General features: G+C 44.2%; 1 protein-coding gene across 4 annotated transcripts in view; it reads right to left on the bottom strand.

Annotated features, from left to right (window-relative positions):
- Positions 1–685: 685 nt before the first annotated feature.
- Positions 686–14997, bottom strand: part of DNAJC5 (DnaJ heat shock protein family (Hsp40) member C5) — a 30843-nt gene continuing 16531 nt past the window's right edge. For all 4 annotated transcript variants that reach the window (XM_053992889.1, XM_053992890.1, XM_053992888.1 and 1 more), the window contains 4 exons: positions 11830–11966; positions 9414–9627; positions 8195–8366; positions 686–7506 (listed from right to left, as the gene is read on the bottom strand). In XM_053992889.1, the coding sequence (XP_053848864.1) occupies positions 7403–7506; positions 8195–8366; positions 9414–9627; positions 11830–11936 (597 nt within the window). In that variant the 5' untranslated portion in view covers positions 11937–11966 and the 3' untranslated portion in view covers positions 686–7402. The remainder of the gene's footprint in view (positions 7507–8194; positions 8367–9413; positions 9628–11829; positions 11967–14997) is intronic.

Below are 14997 nucleotides of genomic sequence, written 5' to 3'. Positions count from 1 at the left end.
GCCACGGGCAGGGACACCTCCCTTTAGATCAGGTTGTTTAAAGCCCCGTCCAACCTGACAACCCCAAATTAAAACACAATTTTATGCTCACCTCCATCAAATGCAGAACTCACCTTTCCAAAATGAACAATGCCAGGGTCAGAACAGCCGCTGGTGGCACCTGCAGCAGGGACCACAGGCTTGGGGGCAGGACACATTTGTGCTGCCTTAGTCCCCACCTTGGCTTGGATCAGTCTTGCAGCTCCTTCAGCACATCTTCCACTCATCTTTGTTCTCTCCACCAGCAACACCAGGAGCAAACCCAGTGTAAACAACCTGAGTTTCTCCAGAAAAGGGTATTTTTACTGCAGAGACAGCCCCTGTTGCCTCCCTCAGCCCTGCATACAATTCCCACCCCACGAACAACTCTAACCTGCATTTACACCCCAAATGCCTGCCAGGGTCCAGCATCACATAAAGATCTTTGGACTTTCGGGCTCAAAACCAGCCCAGACCCCACAGTGGTGCAGGAGGGGTACAGGGGAGTGGCTACAGTTCCTGCCCCAGAGACCCTGCACCCAGTGCCCATCCCAGGGATGGGTGACCTCTCCCACCTCCCACTTCCCAGCCAGCCCCACCCTGTCCCACAGTCCCTCCCTCTCGTGCCAGAGTTCCAGTGTGCAAATAAAGAAAGAAAAATCCGATGGGCATTTCTGCATTGAAAACATTTATTTTACAACAGTGGTTTCCGATAACTTAGCAATCTTTATTTTAGTTTATATTTGGACATACAAGACACAAATTACCATGCTAAAACAGAAAATAATTCCTTCTGCCGTCGCCGCGGGTATGTACAGGAGCTCAGTAGTATCGAGTGTTACAATCCACGAAGTTCAGACAGCCACGTCTACTTACAGACAACTCAAAGTATGGTCCTTTAGTAACATAACAAAATAGATATATGTCTATATTATAATTGCTTCTCAGATGCATTTATACTTTGATTGTGGTGGGTTTGGTTTGGGGTTTTTTTTACTATTTTTTTTCTTTTTTAAAGATGGGCTCTCTCTATCCCCCACCCCTGCCCGAGTTGAAGTGCAGTGCAAATGTAGGCGCGTCTCTCCCGGCATCCTCAGCTCCCTCTGGCTCAAAAAGGGGCCAGGAAACCAAACCCCACGAGGAATTACACAGTTCAGGGCCTTGCTCACATACAAAATGAACATAAACCGCCTGGGATGTCAGCGGTGACACCAACCGACCCATCCACACCCTGCCCCAGCGAGGCAGGCAATGGTGGGATGGGAGGGAGGAAGGAATGACAGCGATCAGGTCAACATCCAGCATGGAAACAGCGTGTTTGGAATTGGCAAACTTGGAGTTCATCAGCTGTGATGGTCACAAACAGAACTTCAGCGGTGCCAGCAGTAAAAATCTCCCCAGTATTCCCCCAGTTCTGCCGTGAAGCAGGAACCCCTGGTGTGCTGCGTGTCAGGAACAGCCTGAGGAGGAGGAGGGTGATGGTGACTCTGTCCAGCATGGCTAGAGGGGACATGGTGGGACTCACATGTGCATCAGCCACAACCGCTGTGCCTTCACATGGATCACTGCCAGCTTCAGGTGTAGGAATTTCAGAACTCCAAGTCCTTATGGAACCAACCTGCAAGAGGAGGGACAGCGCCTGGCCGTGCAAACCCCATGCTGCCCATGTGGGAACTCCCCGAGCAGGGTGTAGGGAGCAGGAGATGCTTCTCCTGCTCCTAGGACCCATTTATTTATACAACAGGCTCCTTCACCATGTCCTCACCAGTCCCTCAACCCCACAGGTCGGGTTTGGGTTTTCCTGCAGCTGAGAGCAAAGAAGTACATTTGTGGCCACACAAAACTCACACCTTCCCCCTGTCTGGCTGAGTTCAGAGCACTACCTGGAGCCAAATCTCCTGTTTTTACCACCAAAGAAAAACCCAAGCTGCACACCTGTTGTATAAATATATACATATGTGCATATATACATACATACACACACATGATGCTGCAGCCCACGCCCTCAGCACGGGGTGGACCTTGCTCTGTGAGCTCACCCAGCCCCGCTCTGGGGAGTCCAATGTGGTGAAAACTAGGGAAAAAACCCAAATCCATGTGTTCTATCACAGCTTCAGTGATGAGCACATTAACCACATCTAAACACCCCACGTGCCAGCTGCACAAGTTCAGTCACTCCAGAGCTGCCTCTGTGCCCTCTGCCAGCTCTCCCTTCTCTCGTCCTAAGGAAAGCTGGAGCAGGCAGAGCTCTGTTCTAGCCAGAGGAGCTGGGACAAGGGGCAGCTCATGGAATTCAAGTAGATTGTTACATTTTTGGAATGGTTTGACAATTAACCGCTCACAGACTGCAAGAGAACACCCACAGGGCTGGGAGAGGGAGCAGAGAAGACAACGGCACTCGGGAATGAACAGCCAGTTTATATAAGAGCTTCCTCTATACATATACATACATATATATATATATAACCACCAGAAATTCCCAGCATCTATCCTTTTAACACCAAAATGAACTGTGCATGTAACATTGGCATAATGAAAGTTCGTCTTCCAGATTTCTGGCATTTGGCATGTGCAAACATCAGACAGCCAGCTTCCCTCCCGCGGCTTCTCCTCGTAAAGGAAGTGTCTTCTTGGAAGAACACAGGAATTGCAGTCTTGCTGAGTCCCAGACAGTCCCAGAAAGCCTCCAAAGGCAGCTCGTGGAGGGGACCATGGATCTTGCGGGAGCTGAACACTGACAAATTTCCTGCCACCTGGTGAGCTACTGGCTACAATTCTTTCGAGATATTTTAAGCAGCTGTTGGTACAATGAGTTACTACAAACTAGATGATCTCCACTAGAATACAGAGAAGCAGCACCAGATGCTGAAGCATGTGAAGTTTATATCGACCTGACACTATAGACTGTTACTGGGGGGTTACGGTTCAGTACTCCAAGATTAATGCATTTAAACACCATTCGGAATTACTGACACGAGGTGGGGGCTGCAAACTGCCCTGACCACCCTGCCAGAGTGACCTGTTAAACATGATGCCAAGATAGAGGTGCACTGGGTACAAAAAACCTGCAGCATAAATTTCCTAAATTATCCAGAACTTGGCAAAAAGATCAAAGGGCACCAGAGGAAGGGCACAAAGTAGTTGAGAGAAGCAGGTGCCTCTCTCAAGGAGCGTGTGTGGTACAAATGCTCTGGAACAGCCCCTCAGAGTGCACAGGTGTCCCCCCCACACCACTAAACTGCCTCACAGATGGGACAGGAATAGTTTTTCTGCCAGGCTCCTGCCCTGGTTACACCTGTGTGAGGTGTTTACAGGCTGACAGGAAGGGTTTGGAGAGCTGCACTCCCCCGACCGCAGCCCTGCTGCAGGACTGGGTGTCTATGTGCCATGCCCAAGCCCTCCTCCTCAGTTCTGCCCTTCCAAACCTCCAAGAGGATCCCACTTTAAGAACACTAAGAGTGCTAATATCTAAAGCAGTTTGAAAAGACTACAAATCTAAAAAGAAGACTAAAAAGGGAATATGGCTCTAAAACACCACTGCATGGGACCAGCAAAAACCGATACCCTATGGGATGCCACCGAGGTCTTACATAAATTTATATACAGATAAATATTTAAGAATTTCCTACAAATATCACTAACAAAATGAGACTGGCATTTAAGGGGTGCAATGCCCCTTCAGTACAGTGCGTTTAGGATGTTCCCATCCCTAGGGAGGATGGGCAGGACAGATCCAGCACCTCCTTTTCCAGCAGCTCCATGCGCCAGAAGGGACAGCCGGCACCTTAGTGCTCTCAGCAGCAGCTTTCCCTCCTCACCTAAGCTAGGAATGGCTCTCCATGCACCACAGGGATAAATCACTATCCTGAACACCAAACTCTCCAGATGGGATTCACCCCAATGGAGCTACAAGTGCTAAGGAAACCAGTGCTGGAGAGGTTGGATGAGCTGGATGGAGGCAGCCGAACGACTGGAATGGAGGACTCAGGCAACTTGTACAAATGATACAACTTTAAAGAAACAAATAAATAAATAAAATCCAAGCTCAAGTTTTAATTCTGGCAACACGCTGGACAGAGATGGACAGTGGTCAGGTTTGATTTTGGAGGGAAACATTCTGCACTAAGCCAGGTCAGGCTGCAGCACTGGGATGCTGCAACTTCCCTCGCCCAAGCTCAGAAATCCTGTCTGAGCTTCTCTGTCAAATTTTAAACCATTATTTCCAATAGAACTTTGCATTTACTAGGATTCTACTTGGCCATTATGAAGTGCAACTCGTGTTAGAGCCCAGGGTACTCTTGCACCTCCAAGAGGGGAAAAATGGGCATTAATGTACTTATGTGCCATGACACGGTTTTGGCTTTAAAGAAGGAATGTTTAAATCACTTCCTTACATAGTTCAAGAAGAACTTCACAAATACACGATGATCCTAAACTCAGAGATTAGGCAGTAACATGGGCAAACTTGAAACAGCTTCAAAAAACATGAATATTCCTCTAGAATTATGTTTTCCCATCATTCCCTGTAACTGAGATCTCGGAACGGTTTCCCTTGGAGCATCTAGCACAACTCTGGCATGTAACAGACTAATTTCCTGTTCACACACCACCCACAGACAGAACCAACAGGAAAGCAGTCTCTCTCCAAACTCATCCCTTGTTAAGCAAAGATCTAAAACTGCAAACTTATCCTGGATGTCATCTTTCCCCACAGATAACTCTTCTGCCTCTGGTCCCCGTGTGCTGCCCACGCTTCAGTTCCCTTGTCAGGAGCCTGCAGTGACTCCAGGTGTGTCACACACCTCCCTGGAGCCACAACTTCCCACCAGCCTCTCTACTTCTGTGGAAACAGCCCAGAGAGGTTAAGAAATAAGAGTATTATCCAAATTAACAGTGACAAGCAGCCCCCAGCACTGGGGGTAAAGCTGCTCTGCAGCAGAGCAACACCCAACAACCATCTCTGTGTTATCCACTGAGATGAACACAGGGACAGGGAATGGAACAGCTCCCAGGGAAGAGCCCCTCCCTCATTCACGGACTTGCCCTGCTCAGCCACACTCATTTACAAAGCCAAAAAACCTCAGTACCTTTTTTTTTTTTTTTACAAGAATACAACTTGCAGATACAGGTAATTTTAACCAGTGAATGTGGAGAGGACAAAGCCTGCACATGCCCCACCATATTCCAGAGGGCAATTCTACACCAAGAACAGGCTTCAGGCAAAATCTACAGGGATAGACAAAATGATACTGGGTTTAAGCCTAAAAATGGCTTTTTGTTCCAAGGGGTCAAAGAAAGACATTAACTAAATAAGGACCTCAAGCCAAATCATACACAAATGTCCTCAAAGTCATCCAACTCAGGAAAAATTAAAAGTATCTTGCACTAAACCGCCACATTTCAGGTCTGTCAGGACTATGGGCAAAGAAGAAATTACTTAAGGAGTGTGCTGCTGAAACTGAGCCATTAATTAAAAGTAACAGATTTTTGGGGGAATTTTGGGGGCTGGATATGGTACTAAAATCATGCTGATCTGCAGCAAGCTCCCATGCAGGTGAATATGTGCTTGTACCAACAGCCACAGCGAAGTCTGGGTGTGCAAACACTCCTCACTGAGCACTGAGACCATGGGAAGAACATGTTCTCCTACCCAGCACGTCTAACATGGTTTCATGGCAGATTTCACATTGCTCATGCAAAGACAGCAGGAAAATATATTCAGAATAGTTCTCTGGGTCCCTGCCCTTTCCTGGCAGTCTTTATGCAGACCCAAATGGGTCTTTACCCTCCTTCAAAGCACCACCTGGAGCTGGTGAGGGAGCAGCAATCACGGGGGGAAGGTGCCAACAGCCCCTCCAGAGAAAGAGGGGAAAACAGATCAGGGGGATGGGGGTACAGGGACAGTAGAGGCATTGTGATATAAAACTGTAACGATTCAAATTAACGAGGCCATAATTACCCACTGAAAGTGCCAAGTGTGGGTTCTCTGGAGCTGTTCTAGATCTGACTCTGGATCACCTAAAGCAGGACTATTGACAACAAAACACACCAGTAATTCAGCAGCTGCCTAAAATGCCTTTTTCAGTTAAACCTCAGTAAACCACAGTTTCTAGAACAGAATTCGGACTTGATTTGGTTTCAAAATAGTACAGGAAACCTTTCAGTGGTTTCCATATAGCTGTTCCAAAGAAAAGAGAAACACTGGTGTAAACAAATCTAAATGCAAGACAATGTGCAAATTATACAATATAAACACAAAGAAAGGTGGTTTGTTCTTTAAAACTCATTTAAGTACTCCACAAAGATGTTCATTAAATTAAAGGGTTAGTGTATTATAAAAGCTTTAAAAAAAGACATGTAATACCCCATTTGCCTATTAAAGTCTCAAATTATTAGAACAAATTTTTAAACATCAATTGTTTTTAAACATTTTTACTGTTGCCTACTGTCTGCATTTTACCATTTGCTCAGTGAGAGCCAGTTAACCAGTTTCACTTTAAGATTCTCATGCATTCAGAAACAAAGCTGCACTATTTGGTCTTTAGCATTACAGGAAAACAACTGAACTCAAATCAAAACAGAATTGTGCTTGGAGTTAAAATCCCACTGCCACCACCACAGGAGCCCATTCCCAGTTGGTTTTGGTTCCATTGTCACTGGAGATCGCCTCATACACAACGAGCTGTTCAATTTACTGTTCAAAGATTGGCAACTCTCCCTTTTTACTTTTCAAGGTAGATTTATTTAAGCTGAAAACCAGCATTAGAGAGGACTCCAGCTCTGCAGGACTGGCATTTTTTGGTTCTTGGCTTTGTAAACTTGCTTAGATAATAACACAGGAATAGAAGGAGGAATGAAAGAATTGGTTTGTTGCACTCAAATGAAAATCCTCAACTTCTAAAGGTCTTCGACAGCTCAGCTGTACAGAAGAGCAGTGGCTTCTGTGACACTTTTTAAATCTCATTTTTAGGCCAGTACTGCTGCTTAAAATGCAGAATGTCTCCATCGCACTGATATTGTGACAACTCAATACGTTACACCACAGACATTTAACGTAACTCCGTACATGCTATAAAAAAACAAAAAACAAAACAGGAGAAAAAAAAAAAACAAACAAAAGAAAGGAAACAAATAAGACCGTAGCTAAACTGCTTTAAATACTGCATGCTACAGCACTTCACGTATCGTCGAGATACGACACTGAAAGGTGACAAAAGGCTGAAGGGATTACAAAATATTTTCGGCAGGTTGGAAAGCTGCCCTCTTACTGTGGCAGAATTATTCCCCCTCCCCGTTCTCTACTTCTAATGTTCATGATTCTAGTGTTGAGTTGGCCATGTATTTTTTTTTTTTTTATCCATTCTAATGACAGTGTTTCCTTAACTTAATTAAATCCATCAGTGTGGTAGCTGGGGTGAGAGTCAGCTGTGAGCTGGGTTGTCTCTGTGGCTGATGCTGGCTGTATCACAATAGGTGCGTCTGAGGCCTCTGAAAAGTGAAGACAAAAGGCTTAGCACACCAAGGAACAAACACAGCACTGTATGTTTTGGTAAGCACATCTCCCTATAACACTATTTTACACTCCTTTAGCAGCATGATATTAATTCCCTGATTTTCAGTGCGCACACAACAGCGTTCACCTCAATTCTACATGTAGGAAGTTTATTATCATTTCCTTTTCCCTGTAAAAGCAGCTGATCCTCACCCACCATTCAGCAGTGCCCATTAAAAATGTCATCAGAGCATACACAAAGCTCTACAATATTTTAAATGATTGGTTTAATCCTGCAGAAATAGCTTCACAAACAGTATTAGAGCTACAAGGGTAGCAGTGCTACTTCCTCTACACCTGACACAATTAAAGCTGCCTTGACACCCCCAGCCTTTGGGTACAAGGGCCCCTTTCTGCAATATGCATGGTCCATATGTCACCCCAGGATGTGGAAGGAACATAATGATGGTCATTGACTGCTCTGAAGCTGATCCCAGCTAGGTTCAGTGAAGACCCTCCAGGTGTTTTTAGCAACTTTATCTCTGGTGCCAGCAGAGTCTCGTGGCACAAACATTCCCTGCTCATCATCCACACCCCAGGACCTGATTTCTCCTCAACCAGCTCACTGAGCACTCCAGAAGGGACTGATGTTCATCCTAGAGAGCTCACAGCATTTTCACCTACCCCTTTCATCTGACTGCAACTGTGCCTCCAAGTCCTCTGGAGAGACGTAGAACTCCTGCTCTTCACCTTCGGGAGGTTTGGGTTTACACTTCCCACAGCAACAATTACAGCAGCAGCACAGACAGCAGCAGCAGTAGCAGGCTGTGATGAGCCCACAGAACACAAACAAGGCCTGCAGAGGACAGAAAACACAGAAATAGTCATAACCTGTGTCTACTGTGCCATGAACCACAGAGTTTGTGAGACTTGGATACAGAATCAGAGAGCAAAACCACACCAGTCCAGAGACAGAACTTAGTAGCTACAGCTTTGTACTTTATCACTGAGAAATACTTCAAATTATGTGCAAAAGTGGCTATGGTTCTCCACATTCACTGAGGTGAATACTGCCAGCCTGGTTTGCTTGAGTAATTGCTACAATTTAAGTTAAGTGGACTATTTTGCTGCATCTGGAAGAAGGTACAGGTCTAATAAGCACATCTGTACTAAAATCCAGAGGTACAGCAGTTCAGGACAAGCTGTAACTTGCACAAATAACCCTGGAAAAGACTGAGCTGTACCAGCTGATGCACAGGCCACGATGTACCTACAGCAGAGACTTGGAGCAGCCCAAGGCTGTGGGCATGGCTGAGGATTGATGCTCCCAGCATGTGAGCACAGCAGCTCCATACAAGCCAGGTCTGCCAGGAGCTTATCACAGTGACTATGGGCTAAATTAAAGTCTTCCTATAGGTCACTGTGCAATTATTTGAAAAAAATAATTTTACAGATAGCAAACCAGCATGGTGATATAATTCTTGTCTTCCTTAGGGGATCAAGAGATGGAGGCAATGCTGGCAAAGGGTACAAAAATGAACACATGCAGTGAAATGTAAGGAGATTTTCTGTGAGCCGAAGTTCACAGTCAGGACTCAATTCTGCAAAAATATTGACCACATATTATCAGAGAATAACCCCCAAATTCTTATCTCTTCTAAATCCACCAGAAGAGTCCAAGCTTCAATTAGTAATCCAGGTCTTCCTTATTAGACCTGTATCACTGGAAGTTCCTCAAAAAACACTCCTGAACTCAAGATCACAACTCAGTAAGAGAACGTTAATTAACCCGGTGCCAGAAATTCAGCAATTTTCAAAGGTAAAACCAAGAATGGTTATCAAATGGAGCTCTCTAAGAGTTTCTAATACCAACCCAGAATAATTCCTGTGCCCTTTTATTTACCTTTGCCCACCAGCTGGACAGCACGAAGTATGTGTTCACATTTTCTTCACCAAACTGCTCTGCTACATAGAGCCCCAGAGACCCATACTTATCATAAATGTTCCGCTTTGTGGCATCGGTCAATATTGCGTGGGCATTATTGATCTCTTTAAATTTTTCTGCTGCCTCTGGATTATCAGGGTTTTTATCAGGATGATATTTCAATGCCAGTTTCCTGCAGAAAGAAGAAAGAGAATAAAACCTGGGGTTTGGGTTCCTGTTTATTTTTTTTTTCTAATTCTAGCCTGCCACTCAAGGGAGACTTTTAAGTTGCAACTGTTTTCCTTCATCTGTGATTCCACTTCCCTGATGATTCTTCCTTAGATGATAATAAAAGGCTACAGCTGTGTCTTGCTTAGTTCACAGGATTGACTTCAGACTGTCGGATTTGACCCTCGGAAATCCAATGGAAAAAAATAAGAGACATTGAATAAAAATAGGTTTGGGTTTTTTTTATCCTCAGCTCCAGCAATTTCCACCAGTAAGTTTTGCTCCTGCTACAGCAAAGACACACCACAAGTTTAAGGTATAGCACCAAAGAGTAAATAAAAGCAAGTTGCCACAGCTGCTTGAAGAGTGTCTGAACTGCTGCTTCTGCAGTGTCTGAACACAAAAATAGAACACACGATCACTTGTGGTTAATTCACCAATTCCTGTGCAGGAACAAAGTACTTTTCAGTTCAAGCTTTGCTAGAATAGAAAACACTTCTGAGTTTCGAGACATCAGGAAATCACAACCTACCTCCCCTAATCAGGCCAGATCTCTTACAAATAACAAAAAAAACCCAGATAAAGCATTGATAAATGTGCTAGTTCTCACATGGCCCAGGCTATTTACAGACATCAGTAGAAATAACTGGCTAAACACCTCCTTATGAAGAGAAAATACGTGCTCCCAAGTAGAAAAATGACACAGAGCCACATGCTGGCAGCTCTCCTCCACCACAAAAGGTACTTGTCCTCCTACAGAAAATGACCACAAAGTCACGTATATGAGAAAGACAGGAGGAGTCTGCAGACAATTACATGTCAGCTTTGCAGTGGGGAAATGTTTAGACAAACATAAAACAAAGATGTGTGCAAGCACTTGGATGTGCCTGCAAGTATCTCACAGCATTTAAAAACCAGCCTGAGTGTGCCCTTGGGACACTTCACTGTGCATGATGCTGCTCCAGTAAATCATGTCCACAGCTGCCACTTGTGCCCCAGCCTCTGTGAGGGCTGAAATAATCACAGGGAAGTTTTATAAACCTGGAAAGGGCTTAGTCAGGCTGCGATAATTAAATATTTTTATTTCCCATTTCCTACACGTACACAAGCCCCACAGCCCCCAGGCCAGCAAAGGATGTTCAGACTGAACATGATGAAGGAGCAGCAGAGGAAACAAGATCAGCTGAAGGTTCAGGTAAGTGTGAACCAGCTACATTTCACCCCAGGATCTCATGGGGTTGTTCCTCCAAAGGAAAAAATTCACAGTATTTTCCCCAGGACAGTAAAATTATTTTCCAGTTGCTTGAAGATAAACTATTCAAACTCCCACTTAAAGCTTTTAGGGAGATAATTTTTAAGAATCTGTGGACCTGGTTTATTTGGAGACTTCACCACGTAGTTGCCATCATGTAACTTTGGAAAGGAAAAACCTTTGGTGTTAAAGACTAAAGGAAAACAATTTTGACAATGAGTATCCTCGTGGAAAGATGATGCTGACCCCTAGTGTAATCCAAGCACATTGCCACTGGTCACAGCAGCAACTGCCTTTAAGCAGATTTATGGGAAAGGAAGATGCTACAAGACTCTTTTTTGTAGTTTTTATTTGGTTAGTATGAAGCCATGTCATGTGTTCAACTCTTAAGGAAAGGGATACAGAAAAAAATCATCTTTTAAACTAATAACTCCACCAAAAATAAGAACTTTTGAACAGAATTCCAGGAAAATGTATTCATTCATGCTGTTTTCATCCTTATTTGTATCTTTAATCTCCATCTCCCTGTGCCAAAAGTGGAAATGATGGACAGCAGGGCAGTTCTGCACACCTGTGGTACCCCTAAGACAGATACAAGGCTACATAACAGGACGAGTTTAACTCTGATCACAGTCTTAAAATTCTGCTCAAACTTAGGCAAGGACCTTTCAGAATGACACTGTGCATTTGAGAATTTAACTTACTAGATATAAGATGGAAAAATTTAAAGCCTAGGTATGTTTTCACACTCCATTTTGCAAGAAGCAATCACGTTTTCACCTATTTTTCCCACATATTTTTCTTGTAAAAGGTCTAAATAAACCAACTGAGGCTCCTACATAAATAGACCATTTGATGAACACTGAATTAAAGCCATTTGTGCTACTGGGACAGGCATAAAACTCCAAGTTTTACCTGTAAGACTTTTTGATATCATCTGAAGTGGCATTTTTGTCCAGCCCCAGCACGTGGTACAAAGACTCCCCAGAGGTAGAGAGCGAGCGTTGCCTCTGGTCTGCCATCTTGAGCTAACCTGAGGAGAGAACTGGCCCCTGCAAAAAAATCAAGATTAAGAAATGCTTAAGCAAAGGAAAAAACAGACCTCTTGAAGCAAATCGTCCTCAAAAACAGAGTCAGCTTTTATAAAATGTGCTTTGAAAAGGTTCTTTACACACATGGAAAGTAAAAACTTATAAAATTCAGTGAATTATCAGGGAAAACAACTATTACATTGTTGGCACAACACCAGCCACCCTGAATCCCCACTGTATAGACTCTTCTTTCCAAACACCCCAAATCAAGAGCTGAGGTGCAGTTATATCTGTGTACTGCATAACACATCTCTCAAGTCACTTCATCTCCTTTCTTAGTCTTAATATTAAGATAATTTATTTGTGATAATACCTATAAAAATCAACATGGCAACAGAGAAATTGCTGTTGAGGCTGCCTGTTGGTACCACACTAGCATAGGAGTTACTGACTTTATTTGTATTTTATATTTAAGAAATTACATTGAAAAAAAAAAACCAAAAAAAAAAAAACCAACCTTCTCCACAACTCCCAAATCCCAGTCCCCTATCTTATCACCAGCATCAGGTCAAACAGAATCCTTAGACAAATCCAGCATGACCAAACCTGTGCATTCCACAAGGAAAGAGGGAATGTCTGCCCAGAGAGGAGATCCCCTCTCTCATAATTTAAAGTTGTGGATCCAACATTTAACTTGGGTTCTAGTTAAAATCATGCTACTTGAACATGGATTAACCTCCTGCTCCATATCCAAATGTGACAGACCCCAGAGGTGTCCCCTGTGCCATGCCAGGACCAGATCTGGTTCTGCCCTCTCCCATCCTGAGGAGATCAGCTTTGCTGTTCTTTAGCTGCAGAACTGCAGCCAGGATGAGCAGCCAAGAAAAGACTATTGGCTATTTTTGGATTATGTCATTACAATTAGCCCACACTAGATTATGCAGCCTTTGAAGAAGATATTTAAAGCAGCAGACTTTTCTAATTTAACCCTGTGTCTTATACAACAAATTAATAACCTCATCTTTCACAAGGCTGGCTGAAAGCAACGCCCTCAGCCCTCACCCCCTGAACTGCCTGGGTGGAGCTGTGACCACACCTCTGCTTCTCCCAATACATGGGAATTGTCACACCCACACAAGCGGGACCAAGTGATAAGGATGTGGACAGGCACATCACCACTGTCTTCTTCAGCTCAGACCCTGCTGCTGATTCTCTGCCTCGCTTGGCCTCTCTGACTTTACATCCATTTAACACTGGTCGCCAGGTCCAGTTGTTTTAACTGGAATACAAATTCTAATCTCCTTCAAGAAGCCTTTGGCAAGTCTACCCAGTTTAATTTAAAGCTTCTATAGGAGGCTATCATTTATTACTATTAATAATAATTTGTCTAAACTCTAATTCTCTGGCTAAAAATTCAAACGACACCCCAAATCTGGAAGGTGAATGTGTGGGTAGAAAATATTTTCTTTTCAAGGACACTGTTCAGTACCAAAAGCTTTCTGTATGGGAGGAAAATTACTGAGTGCTGCAAGACACAACACAAACAACTCACTTATTTGGGCATAATCTGATTCAGGGAAAGGAAAAGCGTGTTTCAGGAAAGAATCCCTCCATGCAGGCACACAGCAGACACCACCCTCTGGGCCAGCCTTTCCCAAAGGCAGCCTCCCAGCCCCCTCTGCCCCAGAGCTGAGGTCAAAGACTGATGATCTGACTTGTCTCTAATAATCTACCTAATCACAGCAGCCTGCTCCTGCTGCTTCCCAGGCTCCCTGCTCAGCTCCTCCTGCTCTGTGCCCATCATCACTTCCTCCCACCCTCCCAGGAACCTCCCTGCAGCTCCAGCACACCAGTCCCTGCCAGCAGCTCCCTGCCAAGTGTCTGTCACTACTGCTCTTGGACAGGGACCTGAGAAGTCGGGGGGGGGGGGGGGGAAGCATCCTGAATGTAATTTTACATGTTGATTTAGCCCTTCTGAAAAAGATACTACTTCAAACTGGAGCTTCCAGGTCATTATGGACATTTTTGATAAAAGCTGCAGCTCTATTTAAGCATAACAAGCTTCCTGTAACATCAGTCCAACGTGGCCGTGGTGACAGATGCTGCAGGTCACAGCCATACACCATGTTCTGCTTAACAAAATCTGCACTGTTCAATTAGGGCCAATTTATTTAATAAAAATGAATTCAGTTTGACCCAGGCAGTCAGTCTGCAGGCACAGGGAAACAATTCCACACTGCTGCATCCTTAATTGCTTCCATCTGAACAGTGCTGGGGATCCACAGCTTGGTCTAATGGGATGTTAACATTTATTTCTCCAAACTGGTATGAAATGGACACATTGGCCTTGGCAGAAGAGTGGAGGGCAAGGCAGTGATGGGAATTCATCTGGGAAGCTTTTTACTTAAAGGAACAGAGGAGTACTATCACTAGGAATGCAACCTTTGGCTTTTTAAATATGAAACAGACAGTGAAGGTGCAAGTTATTGAAGTGCCAAGTTTTCCTAAACTCAGGTATCATTTCTGCTGTTTTCACACGTGGCTCTAATTCACAATCCTGAAAGCTGCCCTGTATTTTTAAAAACTGTTGTGTTCAGCAGCAACAAGCCATCTGCTCCCCTTTCTAACCAAGCAGGATGCCCTGAAGAGGTTTCTCTGGGAAGGCTCTGGAGAAAGGTAATCTCCTGGATTAACCAGCAGAGTGTTTAACCATCTGAGTACTAAAACATCCTGCCTCAGTCAGCTCTACCACAACAGGCAAGTGCTTTCAGCACCACCTCGCTGAAAAGACTCAGATTAAACCTGGCAGGTTATTTATGGAAGTCAGCCTTAATGTTCTAAATACATCCATAGAAAATTCAACCTTAGAAACACTAATTTGCTTTTCAGCTTCCCTAAAGAACCCCGTCAAGTTTCATGAAACTGGTGACACCTTAGTTGCTGCCAGGTCTGCTGACCCTTTTGGAAGTTGTATTTAACTCATCAAAATGGCAAAGTGTTATTACAGCCAAGGGAAAAAAATCAATAGTTCTCTGCCAGTTTAGGGAATTAA

Source organism: Vidua macroura, chromosome 17 (assembly GCF_024509145.1).
Source record: "Vidua macroura isolate BioBank_ID:100142 chromosome 17, ASM2450914v1, whole genome shotgun sequence".
In the NCBI taxonomy this organism is placed as follows: Eukaryota; Metazoa; Chordata; class Aves; order Passeriformes; family Viduidae; genus Vidua; species Vidua macroura.
This window is presented reverse-complemented; position numbering and strand designations above follow the sequence as displayed.